The following is a 19,564-nucleotide window of genomic DNA, read 5'->3' as shown; positions in this document are numbered from 1 at the left end:
CATGTTGAGCGAGGCCCAGGGCAGGAGCTAGAGGTCTGGGAGGAGGAACAGGCTAACACCTAAAGGAGGCGCTGGGACCACCCAAGCTTGTCAGTGGAGAAGGGATCCTGGGAGAGGTAGTGACAGAGTAGGGAGTGGGAATCAGGTGTGGGAGTTCAGGGATGGATTGGCGGTACCAGGAGCAGGTGGGGCAGGGAGGGCCTCCCCAGTGGGAGTTTAGAATTGGGTGGGTGTCTCTAATGAAAAATGGGGTAGAAAGTTAGAGAGAAAATGACACAAAATGGGAGAGTTAGGGATCAGGGTTAGCCCCTCGGGGTGGGATATGAATTCAGGGACTGAGTGAGGGTCAGAAGTGATGGTTAAGACCCTCAAGTGGCTGTGGCTTCAGGGATGGGGTGCACCTCAAGGTCTCCCCTTCCCCTACGGTTTGCAAGGCACCCCTCCCTGGCTGGGACAACACCCTAATCCATCTCAGGCACCCTAATCCAATTAGTGCTGCTCTCTGGGCTCACATAGCCGGGGGCAGGGAACAAACCCGCCCCAGCCCCACAGCCCCACCCTCCTTCACAACATCCTGTCAGAGGGCGTCCTCTCTCCCTCCCCAGGCTGCCCTCTCTCCCTCCTGAACAGCCCAAAGAGGCTTGTCCCTCAAAGAGCCCAGAGAGAGACCCCCAGCCTCGCCTGGACATCGTCCTTGTGTAGATCCCACCCTCTCCTGCTGGACCATAGAGACCATTTCATTTCCACAGCGTCTGAAACTGCCCTCCGCCTCTTGTTCTCCAGTGGGAAAGGCCAGAGAGGAGCTACGAAGTCGGCAGACTTTGCCCTAAGGCCCTGGCTGTCCTCTTAAAAGAACAAAACCAAGCCAAGTGACACCAGTTCTTTATTAGGAGTTAAGTCGGCCTGTTCCTGTCGTGGTTTCATGTGTGCGCACACCCTGTCAGGCCCGGAGAGCCTCGGAACAAATCCCCACCCCTGCCCACCCCTCTCGGGCCACTGTAGGGACACAGAGCGTGGCTGCTGTACACATCACTAGCTGTGATCCTGGAAACGGGTCCCTCATGGGTCCCCCACCAAGAGCAAAGGGAGAAGACTCCGGATGGAGATATCAGGGGCAAAACTGGGAGACTCCTGATGGAGAGGGTGCAGGAGAGGGGAGGGGGATGTGGGTGACTTGATCAGGACCACCTCAGGCCAGGGACGGAGTGGATCCGAGCAGACCCCGGCTTGCAGGTGCCCCACCTGCTGGAGCAGAGGCTACTGGGAGCAGGGAGGCTCCGGGGGGCAGTCCTTGAAGTAGTCGTGGCAGTAGGTGCAGAGGCAGGCAAGGGAGCGCACGTATTCAGCAAAGTCCACCTCGCAATCCTTGTTGGTGTCCAGAACGCTCATGAATTTATTGTAGTCACACTCCCGGAACTCCGTCTGTGAGGGGTTGGGAGGGGTTGATGGGGCAGGTTGAAGAAGGCAGGACACCTTACACAGGCTTCCTCCCCCCTACTCCTACATGATCCCACCCATCCCAACCCACACCCCCTCTGGGGGCCAGTCTCACCCTCCCCACCCTGATAACTCACTACGCCAGCCCCCTCCCAAACCCTCCTTCTCAGACCACGTACTGAGCACCCACTATTGCCACCGAGCGCCTCTATGTGCTAGGCATTCTTCCCATGCTCTCACTGCATCCTCCCAGCAGCCCTGGAAACCAGCAGGGCTGATGAGGAAACTGAGATTCCGGGTGTCAGTTCCCTTCCCAGTATCCCCTCCCCATGGTCTAGCTCCACCCCTCTTGCTGTCCTATGCTCCAAGCTTGTCCAAGCAGTGCTTCCCCGCAGGGTCGGCACCCCAGGTGCTCACCGGGGTCCAGGTGGGCAGCTCCTTCTGTAGCAGCTCCTTGAGCTCTGCCTGGCAGAGCTTGTGCTTGTCCCCACAGCGCCCCGCATATTCTCGGAAGGTGCACACGACGGCAGCCACCGCCTGCTCCAGAGGCCTAGCCATCCTCACTGTTGCAGAACAAGGATGTGACCCACAGCAGAAGCCCTGGTCACCTCCCCCACCCCGCCCCTCTCCCCTCCATGTTTCTGGGACTGCTCCCAGGCTTGTCTTAATTTCCACCAGGCTTCTGGCCCTACAAGCCCCTCCTCCTCCAAGCAGCCCACCCTGATTATACCAGTGTCACCTAATCTTCTTGCCTACGGCCCATCCCCTCCACCGCGTTGTTATTTTCCTGGACAGAGGTCTCATTTCCCCAACATCCCTGCAAGGCCCCCAAGGGACTCCCTGACTCTCTCCACATTTTCTCATCCCAGACACCCAAGAAAAACTCAGTTCCCTCTGCGCCACCCCAGGACATATAGCCCTTGGCCCTGGAAGCTTCCTCCCCTTCGGGACCCCAGAGCTTCTGTAGGAACTTGCTCAAAGAGAGCCTTGCCCCATGCTCTCTGTCCTCAGGTTCTTGAAGAAGCTGGGCGTTCTTAGGAAGGGTCAGGTCCACGAGAGACGCCCACTGCCTCACCACTCCTCACCATCCCTCCCCTGACTCAGGGAAGCTACATCCAAGGGAAATACTTCTGGGACCCTCTTGCCTCTCACTAGCTGCGCAGCCCTGGATGAGCCGTTTACCCTGCCTGGGTCTCAGGCACCTTATCTGTCAAGTGGGGTCAATCCCATCTCACAGGCCGAGTCAGGCAGGTGTCATATCTATAAAGTGGGGCCAGTCTTACCTCCCGGGCCTAGACAGGGAGCTATATCAGGTATTTGTCTACCTCTAATCTGCCCCATCTGGGGCCGTCCCAGCTTCCTGACCCCTGGGGGCCTTGAGACAGAAGGCTCTGCATAGGGGTACCCTGTTCTGTTGGAGGGGAAACCCTTTCTGGAATTTCCCTCCCCCCTTTCCACTGGCTCCTTTCACTGCCCTTCTGGGAGGACACTTGCAGCTGGGAGGACACTGGTGAGACCATCGGGCAGCCTGGGAGCCAAGTGTTGTTTTCCTGTGAGCCCCATGACTCACTGCCGGTTCCCCCAGGGGATAGGAGTCTTACAACACGAGAGACCCAGGGCCAAGCCTCTGCTTCTAATCTGATGATTCCCCCGAGACCCAGGGCCAAGCCTCTGCTTCTAATCTGATGATTCCCCCTCTGCTGGGCCTATGGAACAAATGGCCAGCAAACGGTTGTGGCTGTGTGGGAAGAGAAGGCAGGGGGAGGTGGGGCCAAGCACTCCCGGGGTCTCTTTGTGGCAGCCCAGGATGGGAGCAGGGTGCCCAGGTTCCCAGGAGAAGATAGGGCCAAGATCCCAGGGAGAGGAATCTCAGAGGTGCTCAGCTGCCCTTCTGGGCTCCTGCCAGCCTGCCCAGTGCCACCACTGCTGCTTTTCCAGAAGCTCGGTGCCTGGAAACGGGAGGGAATCCTCTCCTCCCCAAGCAGTCTGGCTTGTCTCAACCCGCAGTCAGGGAAGAAGGAAGGAAGCAAGGGGAGAAGGAGGGAGCTAACCAAGGGTAGCACCAGTGCTTTTAACCCATTGCCCCCACCCCAGGCCCAGACCTCAGCTCCTCACACCCTCTAACCCAAACTTCCCAACGGCCCCCCTCACCGTACAAGGGAACCCCTGAGTCCACTACATCTGACTTCCCTCACCTCATCAACCCTGCTGTGGTTATCCCTCCAGCCCCATGCCCGACCCTGGGCCTGGAGACAGATCCCGCGCTGCCTAACACCCAAACCAGAGCAGGACCCAAGCAGCCGGCACTTACCACTGGTGCTGGTGTTTCAACTGTAGGCGCCTAGACTCAGCATACCCCTATTTGTAGTCTGCCAGGGAAGGAAGAGGGCAATTATAGGAGAGCCCAAGCAGGTCAAGCGGAGGATGCCCCCAGGGGCTCCCCCTTTTTCCGGAAGCACCTATTACTGGGGCTGTCACCCACCCACCTATCCACGCACACATCAAAGGCCCGGTCTGGGCCTCAGTCATCACCCACTTTGTTCCTCCTCTGCCCTCCCCCAAGGCTGGGAACTGGGGCAGCCTCTTGCCTGTCTCCTCCTGGGCTAGTCCACCACTCCCATCCCCTACACTTTGCTCTGGACAGGCACCACAGAATGCAAAGTGGGAGCACACTCCGCCCTGAGTAAGTTTGTATCCCAGAGAACCCCAGTTGGAACATCTGGCTGAGCCCACCATTTACAGGTGATGAGAAGGAAGTCAGGGGACACTCCCCTGCTTGATCTTGATTGCTTTGCGTTTGGTTGCTTTGGACTGGGGACTGTAACTGCTCACAGCCCTGAGGAGACCACCTATAGGATGTGTGAGGGAGGGAAAATTTTTATTTTACCCTTCTAAATTCTTTGGCTGATCTAATAATCAAATTAGCATAAGACAGATTAACAGGAGGAAAAATGATTAATTTTGTATGTACAGGGGTCTCCATAAGAATATGGGGTCCACAAGGGGTCAGACAAGTGGGGTGATAAGCTACTAGGAACTGAAGAGAAGGGGGCTAGAGGCTGGGACTTCAGAAGGGAGAAAGGCAATTCACGTGGAGGTGGAAAAACAAATATTCGCTGGGCCCAGAGGAGACACCGGGACACAGAGAGGACTCTGTCCCCAAGCCCGGCTGAGCCTCCGCTCCCGCACCCAGCCCAGCCCACGTTCTTTGCAGATCTTTCTGGTAATAGTGTTCTTCCTGGACCAGGTCCTTTAGTTAAATTCTTTTAGGCAGCTAAAGGGGACATAAATACTCTTCCTGAGACTTTTGGACCTCAATTGTCTTCGGCTCAAAGAATCCCCATGCCAGGGTGGTGCGTCCTGGGCATACTCATTCCGAACCCCTACAGGCATCTTTGAGGCACAGGAGGAAGGTGTGTTGCTCATAGGGCACTTGCAGCCGTCTGGCTGGACCGAGTTCTCTCACCAGCCCCTGCACCCCGGCCCCCACCACCGCCAAAGTGCCTTAGAGGAGTGGGGCCTGCAGACTCCTGCCCGGCCTCCTGTTTCCGGTCTTCCCTGCTCCTTCAGCACCACCGCTCCTTGCAGTCCCATGAAGCAAAGCCGGAGGGATGGGTTTCCTCTGGTTTTTAGCTTAAACACGTAGCCGTTTTTGGCCACAGCATCATGGAGAGGGGTCCCCCTTGTCTCCCCAGCTCAATGTGGACCCTGGGCTTTAGCTCTGTCTTCTTTACTCCACAAACCAACAAAACTAAAGTTCGTTTTGGCTTAGTTCAGTCAATGTCTTCAGGGCACAAGGGGCCCTGGCGCCCCCTCACCTCCTGGAGTCTGCTTTTACTTAGACTGTGATCCCTTCATTCCTTGCTGCTTTATCAGCATTTACATATTCAAAAAAAATTTTTCAATTCTGCGCAGCATTTTTTGATGTTTTTAGCTTGAATAGGCATAGTTTACCATGTTACCAGAAATGGAAATCCCTCCTGTGGGGTTCAGAACAGGCCTCTCTGAGACGCAGCACTTGGGCATGTGATTTATTTTGAGCTGAAGGCAATCGAGACCCTGTGGGTTCATAAGAAGATTTTACCTCTCCCTTAAAGTATTTAAATTAGGGGCTTTGTCCATAATAAGAGTATCACCAGAAATAACTTTTACGACCTACCTATATGGCAGTGCAAACAACTAATTACTGAACACCCGCTCTTTTTATCATCCTGCCAATAACCCGCCCCCCCAATCCCCGCCTCCTGACCCCATCCTTAGCTCAGAGTGTCATACATACCTCATTTTAACTTTATGCCTCTGAACCCTGCATGTGTGTGGTGTCTCTGACTCTCTCATGTGTGGGGGGTTTCCATGTGTACATCTGTAATTAAATTTGGCTATTTTCTTTTGTTAATCAGGCTCGTGTTGATTTAATTATTAGACCAGCTAGAAGAACCTAAAATGGGTAAAGGAAAGTTTCTTCCTCCCCACACTTCGTATTCCTTCTCCATTCCTTATCCCTGAGCCGGAGAGACCCCTTCCCATTTCACAGGCGGAGAACCAAAGACCCAGAAGAGTGTGGGAGAGGGAGGGGAGGGCACGTGCCAGGCCTTTGAGGAAGCCCCAGTCCTCGTGGAGGCAGCCAGAGAAATGACACCATGAGCTCACCCTGGCTCCCAGCACCCAAACCTTGCCTGCGCCATCATCTCCTTGGAGACTCAGCCCCTGTGGCTGAGGGGAGAGAACAACGGGAGGGAAACGGGGGCTGTGATTAGCCCTGTTGTATTGACAAGGAATTACAGGGAGCAGGGCACGGAAGTGGGGGCCAGAGTGGACCAGCAATTAACTCAGTTCCTGGTGGAACTCACCCCTGATACCCCAGCTTCGCCACCAGCCGCCTCTGGGCAGCAGGCCACTCCCTTACCACCACCACCCCTCATCTTCCTCATCTGTCAGTGACCGAGGATAATAATGGGGACCACTTCACAGGGCTGCTGTGGGCCTCAAATGAATTCATCCACACAGAGTTCCTATATAAGTAGTGCCTGGCTTTTGGTAAGGGCAGAAATGCGAACCGAGAGGTGGGTAACTTGCCCAAGGTCACATAACTAATCAGCGGCAGGGCTTAGAGTCATTTATTATTTATATAAATATTTAGAGACACCTGTCCAAGGCATTGAGGATATAGCCACAAACAAAACTGACACAGTCCCTGTTCTGTGAAGATGACAACTGAATGGCGAGGTCAGACAATAACAAATACATGTGCCATACACTGTACGCAGGCAGATTAAATGCCGGGGAGAACGATAAGCAGGGTTGAGGGAAAGAACGTGGTGGTGGGGCCCAGGGAACCTTATACAGGCGGTCGGTCAGAGCAGGGCTGGGTCGCCAGGCTCCCAAGCCCCTCATGTTTCTCGGCCTGGATGTCCCACCTTTGTTTGCCCAGTGGGAGAGGCTGAGACTTCCAGAGCAGGGCAGGCCGGAGCAAGTGGAGGGGTGCAGACGGGGGTCTGAGTATAGGCATTTTGGGGTTGGAGGACCATCAGGGAAAGAACCCTTGGTGGGACAGTTACTCTAAGCTCCAGCACCCTCTTGCCTACCTGATTTGAACACACCCTCTGCCTAGTTTGGACCTTAATTTCCTTTTCTCCAAAATGTGTTGGGAAGGTTCCTATGGCAAGACTCTGATGTGAAAGTCTTGCTGCTGCCGTAGCCAGTTCGGGACAGAGGTCTCAGTCTCACTCAAGAGTCGCACACAGCCCCTTCAATGGAGGCGGCACCACGGAGGCAGCAGGGAGAAGGGAGGTGGGGGGAGAGAACCAGCCCTCCTCACCAGGTCACTTTGGCCAGCCTTCTACCTTCACACAGGCAGAGGGTCAAGCTGCAGCCTCTCTTCTCTGGCTTTCCAAGTTCTTCTCACTGCGACTGGGACTTCCTGCACTGCTGGAAGCGCTGCCCAGCATCCACCAGAATCCCCCTTCCACAGTGGTTCCAAATGCACGTCACACTAACCGCCCCTCTGAGGCCCTCACAGGGACCAATCCTCCCCTCCCACCCCCACTGTCCACGATGTCCACTTGATTCTCTGCCCTGGGGTGGAGCCCTGCCCTTGGCCTCTCACCAGAACTCTCGGGTGAGCTATGGAGGTGACTCTGAGAAGCACACCACGTGGGGAGTGTCTCTCCCTGTGGAAGTAGCACCGGAGTATAAGGGGTGAGAGCAGATGCTGTCTTGCCTGGCAGGACTTCTTACAGCACTGACCCTCTCCCCAGCTCTCACTGCCTCTGTCCCCCACTAACACCACCATCACCTCACAAAGGCCTCCCGGGAAACTGCCTTGCCTCCCGAAGGTCAGGCCTAGTGCTGCACGTCAGAGAGAAAGAAGATGAAGTGTCCCAGAGCACCTGAGTGTTCACGTGCTTGTGCCAGGAGGACTTGGGCCTGAGGGACAGGGTGACCCTCATGGGTCATGGGGCCAATGAACCTTGTCACACTGACCCACCTCCTTTCCCATCACCTGAGCCAAGTACAGAGGAAGTGTGGGGAGGGGGGTTTGATTCCTGGGGCTACAACCAGGGAGGCCTTCGCTCCAGGACTGGGGGATAGGGGTGGGCAGAGGATCTGAAATGGGATCAAAGAGAGCCCGTGGGGCTTAGACCTACTACCCCTCTTGACTGGCGAGTCAATGCCCAATTATGCCCGTTTCCCAGAATGGAGCAGTGAGTTGGTGGGGAGATCAAGTGATCCAAAGACAGGGAGATCTAAATAGGGAGAGCCCTATTTCAGTCGTCCCCCTGTCTCAGAACCCCCCTTTGCTTTAAGTCTCTCTTTTCTTAGAGGGTCAATAGGCTGCCAGGGGCTTACCTAAAAGACCAAAGGCCAAAGTGACAGCAGGACCCGATGGGAGGTGAGATGTGTCTACCTAAGGCTCTCCTCCCGACCGCGATCCCAGTGGGAGGTGAGAGAGAACCTGGTCAGCGGTCTTGCACACGGGGCCATTTTCCTGATCCTCCTGCTCTCTGCACCGGCACAGAGATGTGAGGGGAAGGTCAGGACCAGGAAAGATTGTTGAGATCAGTTAAGAAAGGATGACGTTTGTTTGATTGTCAAATGCGAAAGGAAAAGAAATTAGTCCTGTTCAGGCCCGAGCCAGCTGAGGCCAGTCTCCACCAGCCAAATAAGCCCCAGAACCTGGAACTGAGCCCCAGCAGAGGCTGGGGTCCACGGCAAACAGTCAGACTACAGTGTGCCACCACTAGCAATTGGGCCTTGTTCCCCATTGATCCAGAGCATCTGGATTCTGCTCACTTAGGGTCCCGTCACCTGACACAAAGCCAAGGCTTTGGAGATGGCTGGGGGAAGGGGAGGAAGGCACAGACTGCCACCCCTATGTTGCATAGGAGTGAGACCTTTCCTCAGAGACCTGAGTCAAGACCCAGCACTGCTCTTCTTAACCTCTCCCAGCCCCTATGTCCTCTTCCATGAAGTGCAAGAACGGATGGCAAATCCCTCATCCAACACTGAGGAGTCAATGAGACGGTGCTCGGTGCTCCAATGGGCCCAGCACAGAGCCTGGCCGAAGGCAGTACTCCACGAGAGGCGGGTGCTCTTCCCTCCCAGTTTCCTCACCTGTAAAAGCACCTAATGATAGCTCCTCCTGGTGCTACCAGGAGGCTGAAATGACAATGTACACGAACAGAGCTCTGAGAACTGCTGTGGAAATGTTAATTACCATTATCGTGATTCCATGACCTATATTCACTGGCTCCCTTTCCTACAGAGTATTAGGAAAGTAGGCTTCTCGTGTTTTTATTGCTAGAACATACCTGGCCTTGCCTCACCAGCCCCAGACATGCAGTTAAGGCAGACGAGTAAGTGAGAGCAAGCAAGTGGTCCCAGCATCTCCTCACTCGGCTCCTCTCCATCTCTGGGGAGAAGAAACTCCAAGCACAGCCTTGAACTAATCTGGCAAAGGGTGGTGGGGTTTTTCTTGGGGTGTTTCAGAGGGAACGGGCTCTGAGGCAGAAGCCTGCCATTCTCCCAAAGTCGTGCGTCTTTTGAATAAACAACCTCTGTCCTTTTTCCCCAAGCCTCAGCCTCTGGAGTTTGCCGATGCAGAGCGGGCAGTAGAACCCCATTTCTGTTCAGTAACAATCCCAGTCTGCTCACAGAACCTTAAGAGATAATAAATTTACATTTGAATTCACCAAGTGTTGGGGTAGTTTGTTATACAGTAACAGGTAACCAGAAGTACTGAACCAAACCTGAATTGCATACACCAGACTTGCTATTGTATAAGGCATTTAAATGCCAACATTTAATAAGGTTTCCTGTAACTCACAACTGAATATATTCCAAACTGGTAGAGAATTTAGCAAGTAGAAGTGAAATCCACTTAAAAAAAAAAAGGAACCAAAAATGTGGAATTGGATGAAGAGAGAAAAGAATAAAATATAAGGACCTAACCTTTGCAAACTGGAAAGTTGGTGACCTTGTTATGAGATGGCAAAGCGTGGTCAAACCATCATCTGATAATGCACCATAGGGTGCAAAATATATGGCAATTTTAGGAAAAATGGTAGAAAAAGTCAGAATGTTGTTATCAACCAGGTCCTAGTAGCTGTCAGCAGAGACCAACAGGATAGGAATGAACTCTGACTGGAACTCTGACTAGCCGGTCTGAAAGCAGATGTAAAAGGAAATACAGCTTTGCTGAAATCAGGGACACAGCCTGCGGCCTGCAGTTAGACAAGAAAGTCCCTAACACGAAGCTTTGCTGGTTGAGTAGACTAACGCACGTCTCCTGAGCAGATCCTCATACCAAGACTGTTCACGGTATTGAACATCAGAGTCTACCCTTTGTTCTGAGATTATGTCTTTCCTTCTTTGTTGGGATTTTCTTTTTTATGAAATGACAGTGATAGTAGACGGGATTTGCCTTTTTTAATATCTTTATTTGGAAAAAAAAAAAGAAGGAAACTTAGCAAACTATCTCAATTTCCAAATTTTCACTGGTATTTGAAACCCCAAAGTATGGGACCTCGAGCCTTGGGGAGGATTCTAGAAGGAGAGTCAGGGCCCAGAAGGGGGTCAGATCTAGGAGGCCTTCAGTTTTCAGCACTCCACCTAAGCCAGCCAGGTTACAGGGCATCACTGGATTATTAAAATTTTATCAACAAACAAAAAAGTTTGTTGAGCACAAAACTAAAAATAGGAAGTCCTCCTGGGCCCAAGAGACCCATGGCAGGGAGCCGAGAGCTGCTGCAGGGCCGGTCCAGGGAGCCCTGGAAGAAGTCATTGCACGTAACAGTGATCGGGGCCAGAAAAATACATACTCCCAGAAGCCACCTCCTGGTCACTGTCATCATCCAGGCCTTCCATGAGCCACTTCAGGCTCTCCTCATCCGCCTTCTCCTGAAGGCAAGAGACAGTGGAGTCATCACCAGGCGGCTCTCCTCCCACCTCTACCCCAAACACACACTCACTGGTCAGAGCCCAGCTCTCCCTGTGAACTGGGCAGCCTGGTAAGGGGGGACCCAGAGCCCCTGGGAGCTACTCAGAGGCCCTGTGAGTAAGGACAGATGGATGCTTATTGGTGAGAGCATCCAGCTCTTTCTGCTGGGAGTGGGGAGCATGCCAAGCACCCCCTAAGCACGGGGTCAGCTCTGCTCCCCACAGGAGCCCAGTGAGGTGGGTATCATAACCCCTATTTTGCTGACAAAGAAACTAAAGCTTTCTAGAGCCTCCACCTCTCCGCATTATCTGTAACTTAAATTCACAAGAAAGCAAACTTTTTTAAAAATCCTCACCCAAGGATATGTTTATTGATTTCAGAGTGAGAGGAAGGGAGGGAGGGAGGGAGAGAAAGAGAGAGACATTGATGTGAGAGAGAAACATCAATTGTTTGCCTCCTGACCAGAGATCAAACCCACAACCTAGGTATTTGCCCTAACTGGGGATGGAACACACAACGTTTTGGTGTATGGGACGAAGATTCAATCAACTGAGCCACCCAGCCAAGGGAGGCAAGGCAAACTTTTTAATACTAGCCAAAATGAAACTAAATCTTAAAAGCTTGGCCAGAAAGAATTTTAATTAACTTTGAATTGATTTTAGAGAGACAGAGGAAGTGCGGTGGTAGGGGGTGGGGACATCGATTTGTTGTCCTACTTATTTATGCATTGATCGGTTGATTTTTATACATGCCTTGACTGAGGATTGAACCCACAGTCTTGGCGTATTGGGACAATGCTGTAACCAACTGAGCCACCTGGCCAGGGCCCAAAAATTTTTGTAAAGGAAAGAAGGCCATACCTCCTAGGTTCAGAGTCTGAGACCTGACTTAGGGATCATCCAGTAGTTGGTATGGGGAGGACAAGGGACAAATGAAAGCCGAAAGTTGAAAAGTTGACTGCATGTGTGTATATATATATATATATATATATATATATATATATATAATCCTGCCTCCTTATTATATATATATATATATAATAAAAATGGGGGAGAGCACACACTGTGTGACCTTGGGCCAGACTCTTCCCCTCTCTGGGCTCTGGTTTGCTCAACTCTCCAGTGAGGAGGATAGAACAGACAGACTTTGAAGGCACTGAGAGCACATCCATTCTCTGGAGGGCTGCAGGGGACAGGCAGTAATAGGGCTCTCTCACACGTGGGCCTCTCTCCCACGGCAGCGAGGCCAGGAAGGGCGCGGCCCCACCCTGGTGTCTGTGTCAGCAGGCACCTCCTGGAGGAGGGGAGAAGAGATTTAACCGGTGGCCCCACACTCACACAGCAGAACCCTGCCACCCCAGGCCGGCCCCACTCACCCCTACAAAACTGGACAGTTCTTTTTCAGAAGTTCCTTCAGCTCCTTCTTCTTAGCCTGAACTTGTCCCCCTCTCAGCCGCAGTACTTGTGGGAGGTAGTGACGGTCACAGCCAGTGCCTACTCCAGGGAACCAGACATCTTGGATCTGCAGGCACTTAGGTGGCCGGTGATGGAGACACCTCAGCCCAACCCGCAGAGCCCACTTCTGCCCTTGTGCCCAAACTGCCCCTCCAAACAAGGAAGGCAGGGGCTATGTCTCCCCCTCAGTCTGGCTCCCTGGGCAAGGGCCACACCTCCACCTCACATGGAGGGCAGGTCCTAAACCTTCCCTTTGTATGGGAGTCCCCAAGGGCAGGGCCTCAAGCCTCCTCTTATCACTCTTGGGGCATACCTCTGAGGGCAGGGCTCCCCCTCTGAGTGTCTGTGGGGAGGGAAATGACAGGGGCACCAGAGTCCCATTTGGCTCCTTCTCAGGGCAATGGACTCTCTGCCAGCAGCGGGGTGACAGGCATCCCCATGGGTCAGTTAGTAGAAGATCACTGGGCTAGGGCAGTAACCATGGCTACAGCCTAGGGGTGCAAGGTTCCCTGAGGAGCTGTTTCCCTCCTCAGAGGGGAGCTCCTAAGGCCAAAGTTGTCACTCTCCCATTTAAATGGAAACTCCCTCAGGCAGGATGTTCCCTCCCTCAGACTAGGGACTTTCAGAGGGTACGAACTAAGCCTCCCTTCATATCAGAGGCCCCTGAGCCAGGGTGCTGCCTCCTTGCACACAGGATTTGAACGTCCTCTCCACCAGAAAGGGTCTTGATGGGTTTGGAATTAAGGAAATTAAATGCCCAGTGCCCTGGGATCAGGGTGGCGTCCTGGGACACAGGGGCAGATCTCAGAGGTCTTTCCCAAACTCCTGCCTCTGAAAATGCTCAGACCAGCCCAGGAGGGTTGGGCAGGACCCAGGATGAGGCCAACAGAGCTGGTGAGGGAGACAAAAAACCCCACCCCCACCCCGGGAGCCCATCCTGCCAGCAAGGGGCAGGCAGAGCTATGCTGCTGCTGGGATGGAGACCCAGTGGGCCCACACATCTGAGATCCCTGACTCTTGCTCCTTCTAGAGTCCTGCTAGAATCCAGGACTTTGCAAAAAACAAAATCAAACAAACTCAGGAGTCTCATTAAAGCACCACCCCGACGCCTCATACTCCTAGTCCTGGATCCCCAAGGAAGGCCTCTAGACTGAAACATTCAGACTGAGAGACCCACAGGGAGCCCCCATACTGAGACCCAAGAGGAGGCCTCAGAGTAACCCCTAAACTGAGACCCACAGAGAAACTGGAAAGAAACCTTCAAACTGATCCTTCGTAGAAGTTCTGCCCGAGTAGGAGAGATGCAGAGAGGCCCCAAGCTGATCTAGCGAGTAAATCAGAAACAGACAACTATGGAGAAAAAATCAGGACAAAGAGGCAAAGACAGAGACTCGTGGGGGTCCTCCCTACTCAGCCCTCAGCAAGGCAGAGGTACTCACCAGAAGAGACGGCAGGGAGACTCGGGAAGGAAAGTACAGGGCCAGGTGCCCAGAGTGGGGATTTATATGCCAGCCCCACTGGCCCTGAACTTGGCATTTCCAGGAAACTGAACCTGCCCTAACCTGATCCCGCCAAAGCCTGGCCTTCAGCCACCTCCATGCCCTCCCACCTGGTACCCTCCCTCTGAGACTGCCAGCTCTGCCACCAGCTGAAGGACAGCTCAAGGCCCAGAAGGCAGCCCCTGGGCGCACCCAGGCCCCAGAGGGAGTGGAAGGCATCATGGGGAAGGAGCAGCCTGGGCCCAGCGTTTGTGGGGCCTGGAGACTCATGTTAGGCCTTGTTTTCGTGACATGCCTGTGAGTCACAGCTCATTCATGCGTCACAGGCTACAAAGGCACACTGGGACTTCACAGGCCTCTGTGTGTGTGTGTGTGTGTGTGTGTGTGTGTGTGTGAGAGAGAGAGAGAGAGAGAGAGAGGGAGAGTGGGTGTGTGTGTGTGTGTATGTGAGAAAGAGGGGGGGAGAGAGGGTGTGTGTGTGTGTGTGTGTGTGTGTGTGTGTAAAGCAGTCTGGGATCACCCTTAGAAAGCTGGGGGCCAAAAAAAGGTGGGGGGGCTACAGGAGGAGGAGGAGAGTAGGGCTGACTTCACTGAGTGGGGACAAACGAAGTTACTCTTTACAGCCACCACCAGAATACTTGTTAATGAGGTAATGAGGAAAGTGCGTTTGCTTAAAAATACCTTGAAAGGCCCACTTTGGGTCGGAAAAGGTCTGGAAGGAGACGCAATGAGAGATGGAGATGGCTCCGTTTATCATCGGAGTCTGCGAGCAGCAGACTGTCCCGAGTGTAAGGGAGTCCAGAGCTGAAGGGAGAGCAGAGTCTCTGGACCCCCTCTTCTCCAGCCTGGGGGGCGGGTGATTGAGGAGGGGTGCGACAGCTTTCTAAGCCTGGAGGCCAGTCCTAGGGCAGAGGCTACAGGCCTCAGCTCTCCCTCAGCCTTGTTCTACAGGCAGTACCTACGCCCAGAGAACGGTGAACATTGTGGACATTCAGGACCCAGCCTCGGGTGCAGTTTCCTGGGGCAGAGCAGGACTCATGCTGCCCCCTCTCAGGCCTGCTCTGTTGGTCTCTCCCAAACTCAGTCTGGGCACTGCCCTTCCTACAGGCCCAGCTCCCCTCCCCCCTCCAGATGTCCTGCAGATTTTCCCCTATCCCAGCCCCCTGCACTTCCCCTAGTCTTATGTGAGTCATGACTCACCCCTCGTGCAGGCCCAGATGCCCCAGGCAGTGAGTCAGCAGCTCCCTCACCGCCCTCCTCCCCCAGGGCCAGGGCAGCAGGCAGAAAATCCCAACCCTGCCTGAGACCCTCTAGTGGCCCACCCCGGGAGCTGTGGATTACCACACAACAGAGAAGTTCAGACTCAGAACTGACTAGGACCAGAAGTGAAGCCAACTGGCCTCTTCCTGGGGGTCACCTTGGGACTTGGGGGGCAGCCACACACCATAGATAAAGTCAGGCCCTGGAGCCCCAGTGTCCTCTTCTACACTTTTGCACACCACCCAGTGTCCCCTCCTTCCAAGACGCCTGAACCTCCCATGCTACTGCTCTTCCTCATCAAAACCCATCACGTGGAGCTTGGAATAAAAATTCTTTACCCTGAGTGCCAAGACCACTGGGGAGTGAGAAATGAGTGAAGAAAACAAGATGGAGTCTGCACAGCTAAGCTGACTTAAATGCATTCTTTATAGTCAATCTGACAAAATTTGTTCAGACCAAATGGGCTGAAGCATGAGGAATAAATTTTATTTTACTTTAGCTAGCCTGAGGATGTAAAGTTTTGAACTTCCCGGTTATACATCAATGTCTGGAGATATATAAATTCCCACAGATAGCCCTCTGAAGGACTTAGAGAAGAATGCAAAAGTTAGGGAAGAACCTTCACTACTCCAGACCACCTGACATCCATTAGCCAGACCACTGAACATCTGGAAGATTACTGCCACAGACCAGTCCAGAGGCTGGGAATGCAGAACTGATTGTTCTCAAGAATGTACTTTTTCCTACAAGAACTCTCAGCTTTTCTTTCTTCTTCAGAACACTCTGGGTATTGCTTGGTTGTGTTTTCAATGTGCAAATCCTAAGGCCCTTGAATAAATCTTTGTCATTATTTTCTAGCCCGAGCCTCCTGACTCCTTGATGCTCATCAACAGGTGCAATGCATTATTCTTCTCAGCAGTTCTTCCACTTTAACTGAGGATTTTAGAGGATGCCTCTCCTGCTCAGAAATTGCAGTGGTGTCCCCTGGCTGTTCTACAAAGCCCAGCAATGAGCCCCACCTGCTTTCCAACCGCCCCTGCATATGCCCTAACTGTCCTGCTCATTGTGCCTGAACGTACAGATACTGTGCCTGGGGTGGCCGAGACCCTTTGCGTATGCTCATCCCGCTGATCAGAATGTGCAGAGGGATCCTGTTGAAATCCCCCCTATCCTTCCAAGGCCAGGTATATGCCATCCACCTCATGGAGCCTCCCCGGGCCCAGCTGGATTCCATCTCTACCTGCTCTGTCCCGTACAAAGCACTCCTTCTGTCCTTTTCCCTTGTGAGCATTCTGCTTTAGATGGAATGACTTGTGTACATGTCTTCCCTTGCCCTTGCCCCCACATGGTGAGCTCACTGGGCAGGGATTGGGTCTTATTCATTTCTGTATGTGGAAAGAGTCTCTCCTGCACCAGCTGCCAACTAGCGTTTGTGGTTACCGCATGGCAACAGGGATTGGGGAGCCTAGGGGTAGCATTTAGGAGGCAGGAGGCCTTCTCACCTCCCCAAGTTATGCTACCAGGTCATAACATCTCTGGATCCCGGAGATGGAAATGAGTGAGACACTGGGTTGGAAAACAGAGCTTCAGAGAGCTACAAATCCCTGAAGACTGGCTGCAGGAAACATTTCACTCCAGGGACCCAATGAACAAACTCCCCATCAGGGAGAGATGGGGACAGGAATGAGAAACACAGAGGCAGACAGATGGAAACTGGGAGAAGAGATCAGAGAAAAATAGTTACAGAAACAAAGGAAACGTGATGGAGAGGGAAATAAGGTGAGAGAGAGACAGAGAGACAGAGAAAAAGAAGCTGAGCTGATGATTACTAAGGGCCCCACCTACAGACCTGCCCCTGACCTAAGAACTGAGGCTAGAGGGTGTCCATCCAGTGGCCATGTGCCTCAGACTGGTGAAAATCACATTAATTTGCCACCAACATGCTTTGTGATCTTGAGCCACTCCCTCCCCATCAGCAGAAGAGCAAGATTTGGATAGAACCAACCCTAGAATCCAATCACCCCTCTTGACTTTTCACTTCTCTGTGAAGGCGGAGAAGCCAGGACACAGACAGGCAGTGGGCACATTCCTGGCAGTGATGCTGGCCGTGCCCAGCCTGAGAAGCAGGGTCCTCAAGGAAGCACACTCCAAGGCACATCATAATTACATCACTCAAGATTAAAGGCGAGGAGAGAATATTAAAAGCAGCAAGAGAAAAGGAGACAGTTACCTACCAAGGAGTTCCTATAAGACTACTAGTTGATTTCTCAAAGGAAACCTTGTAGACAAGGAGGGGCTGGAAAGAAGTTTTCCAAGTCATGAAAGGCAAGGACTTACATCCAAGATTACTCTATCCAGCAGAGCTTTCATTTAGAATGGAAGGGCAGATAAAGTGCTTCCCAGATAAGGTCAAGTTAAAGGAGTTCATCATCACCAAGCTCTTATTACATGAAACATTAAAGGGACTTATTTAAGAAAAGAAAAAGATCAAAAATATGAAGTCAAGTGACAGCAACCAAACCTAAAAACAAGCAAACAAACAAACAAAAAACAAACTAAGCAAAAAACTAGAACAGGAACAGAATAACGGAAATGGAGATCATATGGAGGGTTATCAGCAGGGAGAGGGAGGGAGACAGAGGGGGAACAGGTACAGGGAATACGTAGCATAAATGGTAAGTAGAAAGTAGGGGGAGGTTGAGAATAGTATAGGAAATGGAGAAGAAGCCAAAGAGCTTATCTGCATGACCCATGGACATGAACTAAAGTGGGGGAATGTGGGTGGGAGGGGGTGTGCAGGGCAAAGAGAAATAAACAGGGGGAAATAGGACAACTGTAAAAGCATAATCAATAAAATATATTTAAAAAGAAAATAAATAAATGGGGTCCTCACTCTGTCCAACACACACATACACACACCAATTTTTCCACGGGCAGCGGCTTGTTTTTGCCTGCCTGATTTGTGCCCCCTGGTGGTTCCCTGCTCTCTCTTTCCCTTCCTCTTGGGGGCTGGCCAGCCCTTGCCCTGCCCTGCTCCTGACTCACACGGGAGGACGCTGCGTGGATTCATCTCCAAGGAGCCTTCCCACACCCACGCCCCTCATATCTGCCTCACATACAGTATAAGCTGTTTCCTGGACAGTCCCAGGTGGACTTTTGGAAGTAAGCCAAATGCCTGAAAGCTATTTTAAAAGCCTTAGGAGAGGGGTATGAAACAACAAGGCAGCAGAAGCCAGGGGCCAAACACTGCCCACTCACCCCTTTCCTTGGGGCGATTGTGTGCGAAGGGAAATGGCCTCACTGTTGGGGCCCCGGGTGTAAGTCCTGGAGTTCCCTGGGCCTCACCACCCCACCTTAGGAGAGTTGCACCACACCGCTGAGCTTAAACTTCTTCACTGCAAGGATCACTCTGATTATTTCTCTGCCCTCAGAAATATGCTTTGAAACATTTTCCCCTAGAAAACTGCATTAAATAATTTATCTAGCCCTGGCTGGTGTGGTTCAGTGGACTGAGTGCCAGCCTACGAACCAAAAGGTCACCAGTTCGATTCCCAGTCAGGGCACATGCCTGGATTGAGGGCCAGGTCCCTGATTGGGGGCATGCAAGAGGCAACTAACTGATGTTTCTCTCACACATGGATGTTTCTTTCCTTCTCTTTCTCCCTCTCTTCCCCATCTCTGAAAATAAATAAAATCTTTTAAAATGATAATAATAATTTATCTAACTATCTCCTGATAGCATAATCAACATGACAGTGTTGTCACAGTGGGTCTGGGTCATTCTGGACTTACTATGTGTGACGGGTTTGTGCGTTTGACATATGGAGCACCTACTGTGTGCTAGGTGAGTTCTGTGTATTTTCCCCTTTAATTTACACAATAATCCCAGCAAATTGGTATAATCTCACCTCACTTCACAAAGGAGGAAACTGAGGCTCAGGAAAGTTTGCCCAAGTTCACACAACTAACACAACACGATGAATACAGGTAGTCACCGTGTTAAACCTCCTCTATAGCCCCAATCACTGAGAACCCCCAAGCTCCCTAACTTTCCAGTTTTTCTCAGACCAGTCTTGGTCTCTCTGCCCATCCTCTCCTCACCCACACGTTAAGTCTCATTTCGCAACCTGCCCTGGTGTCCAGGAGCCCGTCTCCGCTGCCTGTACTGGTCGGTCGTCTTCAAGGACCCTCTTTCCTCTTGCCTCCAAATCCTCTGGCCTGGATTTAAAATCAGCTTGAAAGAAACCTTCCTCATATCTCCCACCTCCCTTGGCCCTCCTCTTTGCCACAAATAACACCATCATCCACCCAATAACCCAAAGCAGAAACTTGACCATCCTCTTAGCCTCCTGTTTCCCCCTGGCTGCCCTCCAGGTGTCTGATTAGTCGACCTTTTCATCCTGCCTTCTACATACTGCTCAGCTCCATCCACGCTGCCTGCGTTTCTGCAGCCCCTGGGTGCTCCAAGCACATCT

At 52.4% G+C, this 19,564-nt stretch overlaps 1 protein-coding gene across 5 annotated transcripts; it reads right to left on the bottom strand.

Moving 5' to 3' along the window:
- Positions 1 to 997: 997 nt before the first annotated feature.
- S100A3 (S100 calcium binding protein A3) lies at positions 998 to 14,075 on the bottom strand. 5 transcript variants are annotated; one of them, XM_045816834.1, is made up of 4 exons: positions 13,770 to 14,075; positions 3,749 to 3,806; positions 1,855 to 2,000; positions 998 to 1,422 (listed from the first exon to the last, which is right to left on the bottom strand). In XM_045816834.1, exons 3-4 carry the CDS (start codon positions 1,993 to 1,995, stop codon positions 1,258 to 1,260), a joined length of 306 nt encoding a protein of 101 aa, XP_045672790.1. In that variant the 5' UTR covers positions 1,996 to 2,000; positions 3,749 to 3,806; positions 13,770 to 14,075; the 3' UTR covers positions 998 to 1,257. The 5 variants fall into 5 exon arrangements, 1 of the variants encoding a protein (XP_045672790.1); XR_006783166.1 differs by lacking the exons at positions 998 to 1,422; positions 1,855 to 2,000; positions 3,749 to 3,806 and adding exons at positions 10,365 to 10,836; positions 12,252 to 12,406; positions 13,589 to 13,654 and having other exon boundaries at positions 13,770 to 14,058; XR_006783164.1 differs by lacking the exons at positions 998 to 1,422; positions 1,855 to 2,000; positions 3,749 to 3,806 and adding exons at positions 10,365 to 10,836; positions 12,252 to 12,406 and having other exon boundaries at positions 13,770 to 14,048.
- Between the last annotated feature and the right edge of the window lie 5,489 nt (positions 14,076 to 19,564).

Source organism: Phyllostomus hastatus, unplaced genomic scaffold (genome assembly GCF_019186645.2).
Source record: "Phyllostomus hastatus isolate PE091 unplaced genomic scaffold, TTU_PhHast_1.1 phas_scaffold_216, whole genome shotgun sequence".
NCBI lineage: Eukaryota > Metazoa > Chordata > Mammalia > Chiroptera > Phyllostomidae > Phyllostomus > Phyllostomus hastatus.
The sequence above is the reverse complement of the archived record's forward strand: the minus strand, read 5'-3'. Positions and strand labels throughout refer to the sequence as shown.

Bases quoted from the DNA above. Each gene is read 5' to 3' on its own strand.
- S100A3 (XM_045816834.1), bottom strand. From the start codon at position 1,995: ATGGCTAGGCCTCTGGAGCAGGCGGTGGCTGCCGTCGTGTGCACCTTC. The intron at 1,423-1,854 runs GTGAGCACCTGG...AACCCCTCACAG, and splicing joins AGCTGCCCACCTGGACCCCG to ACGGAGTTCCGGGAGTGTGA.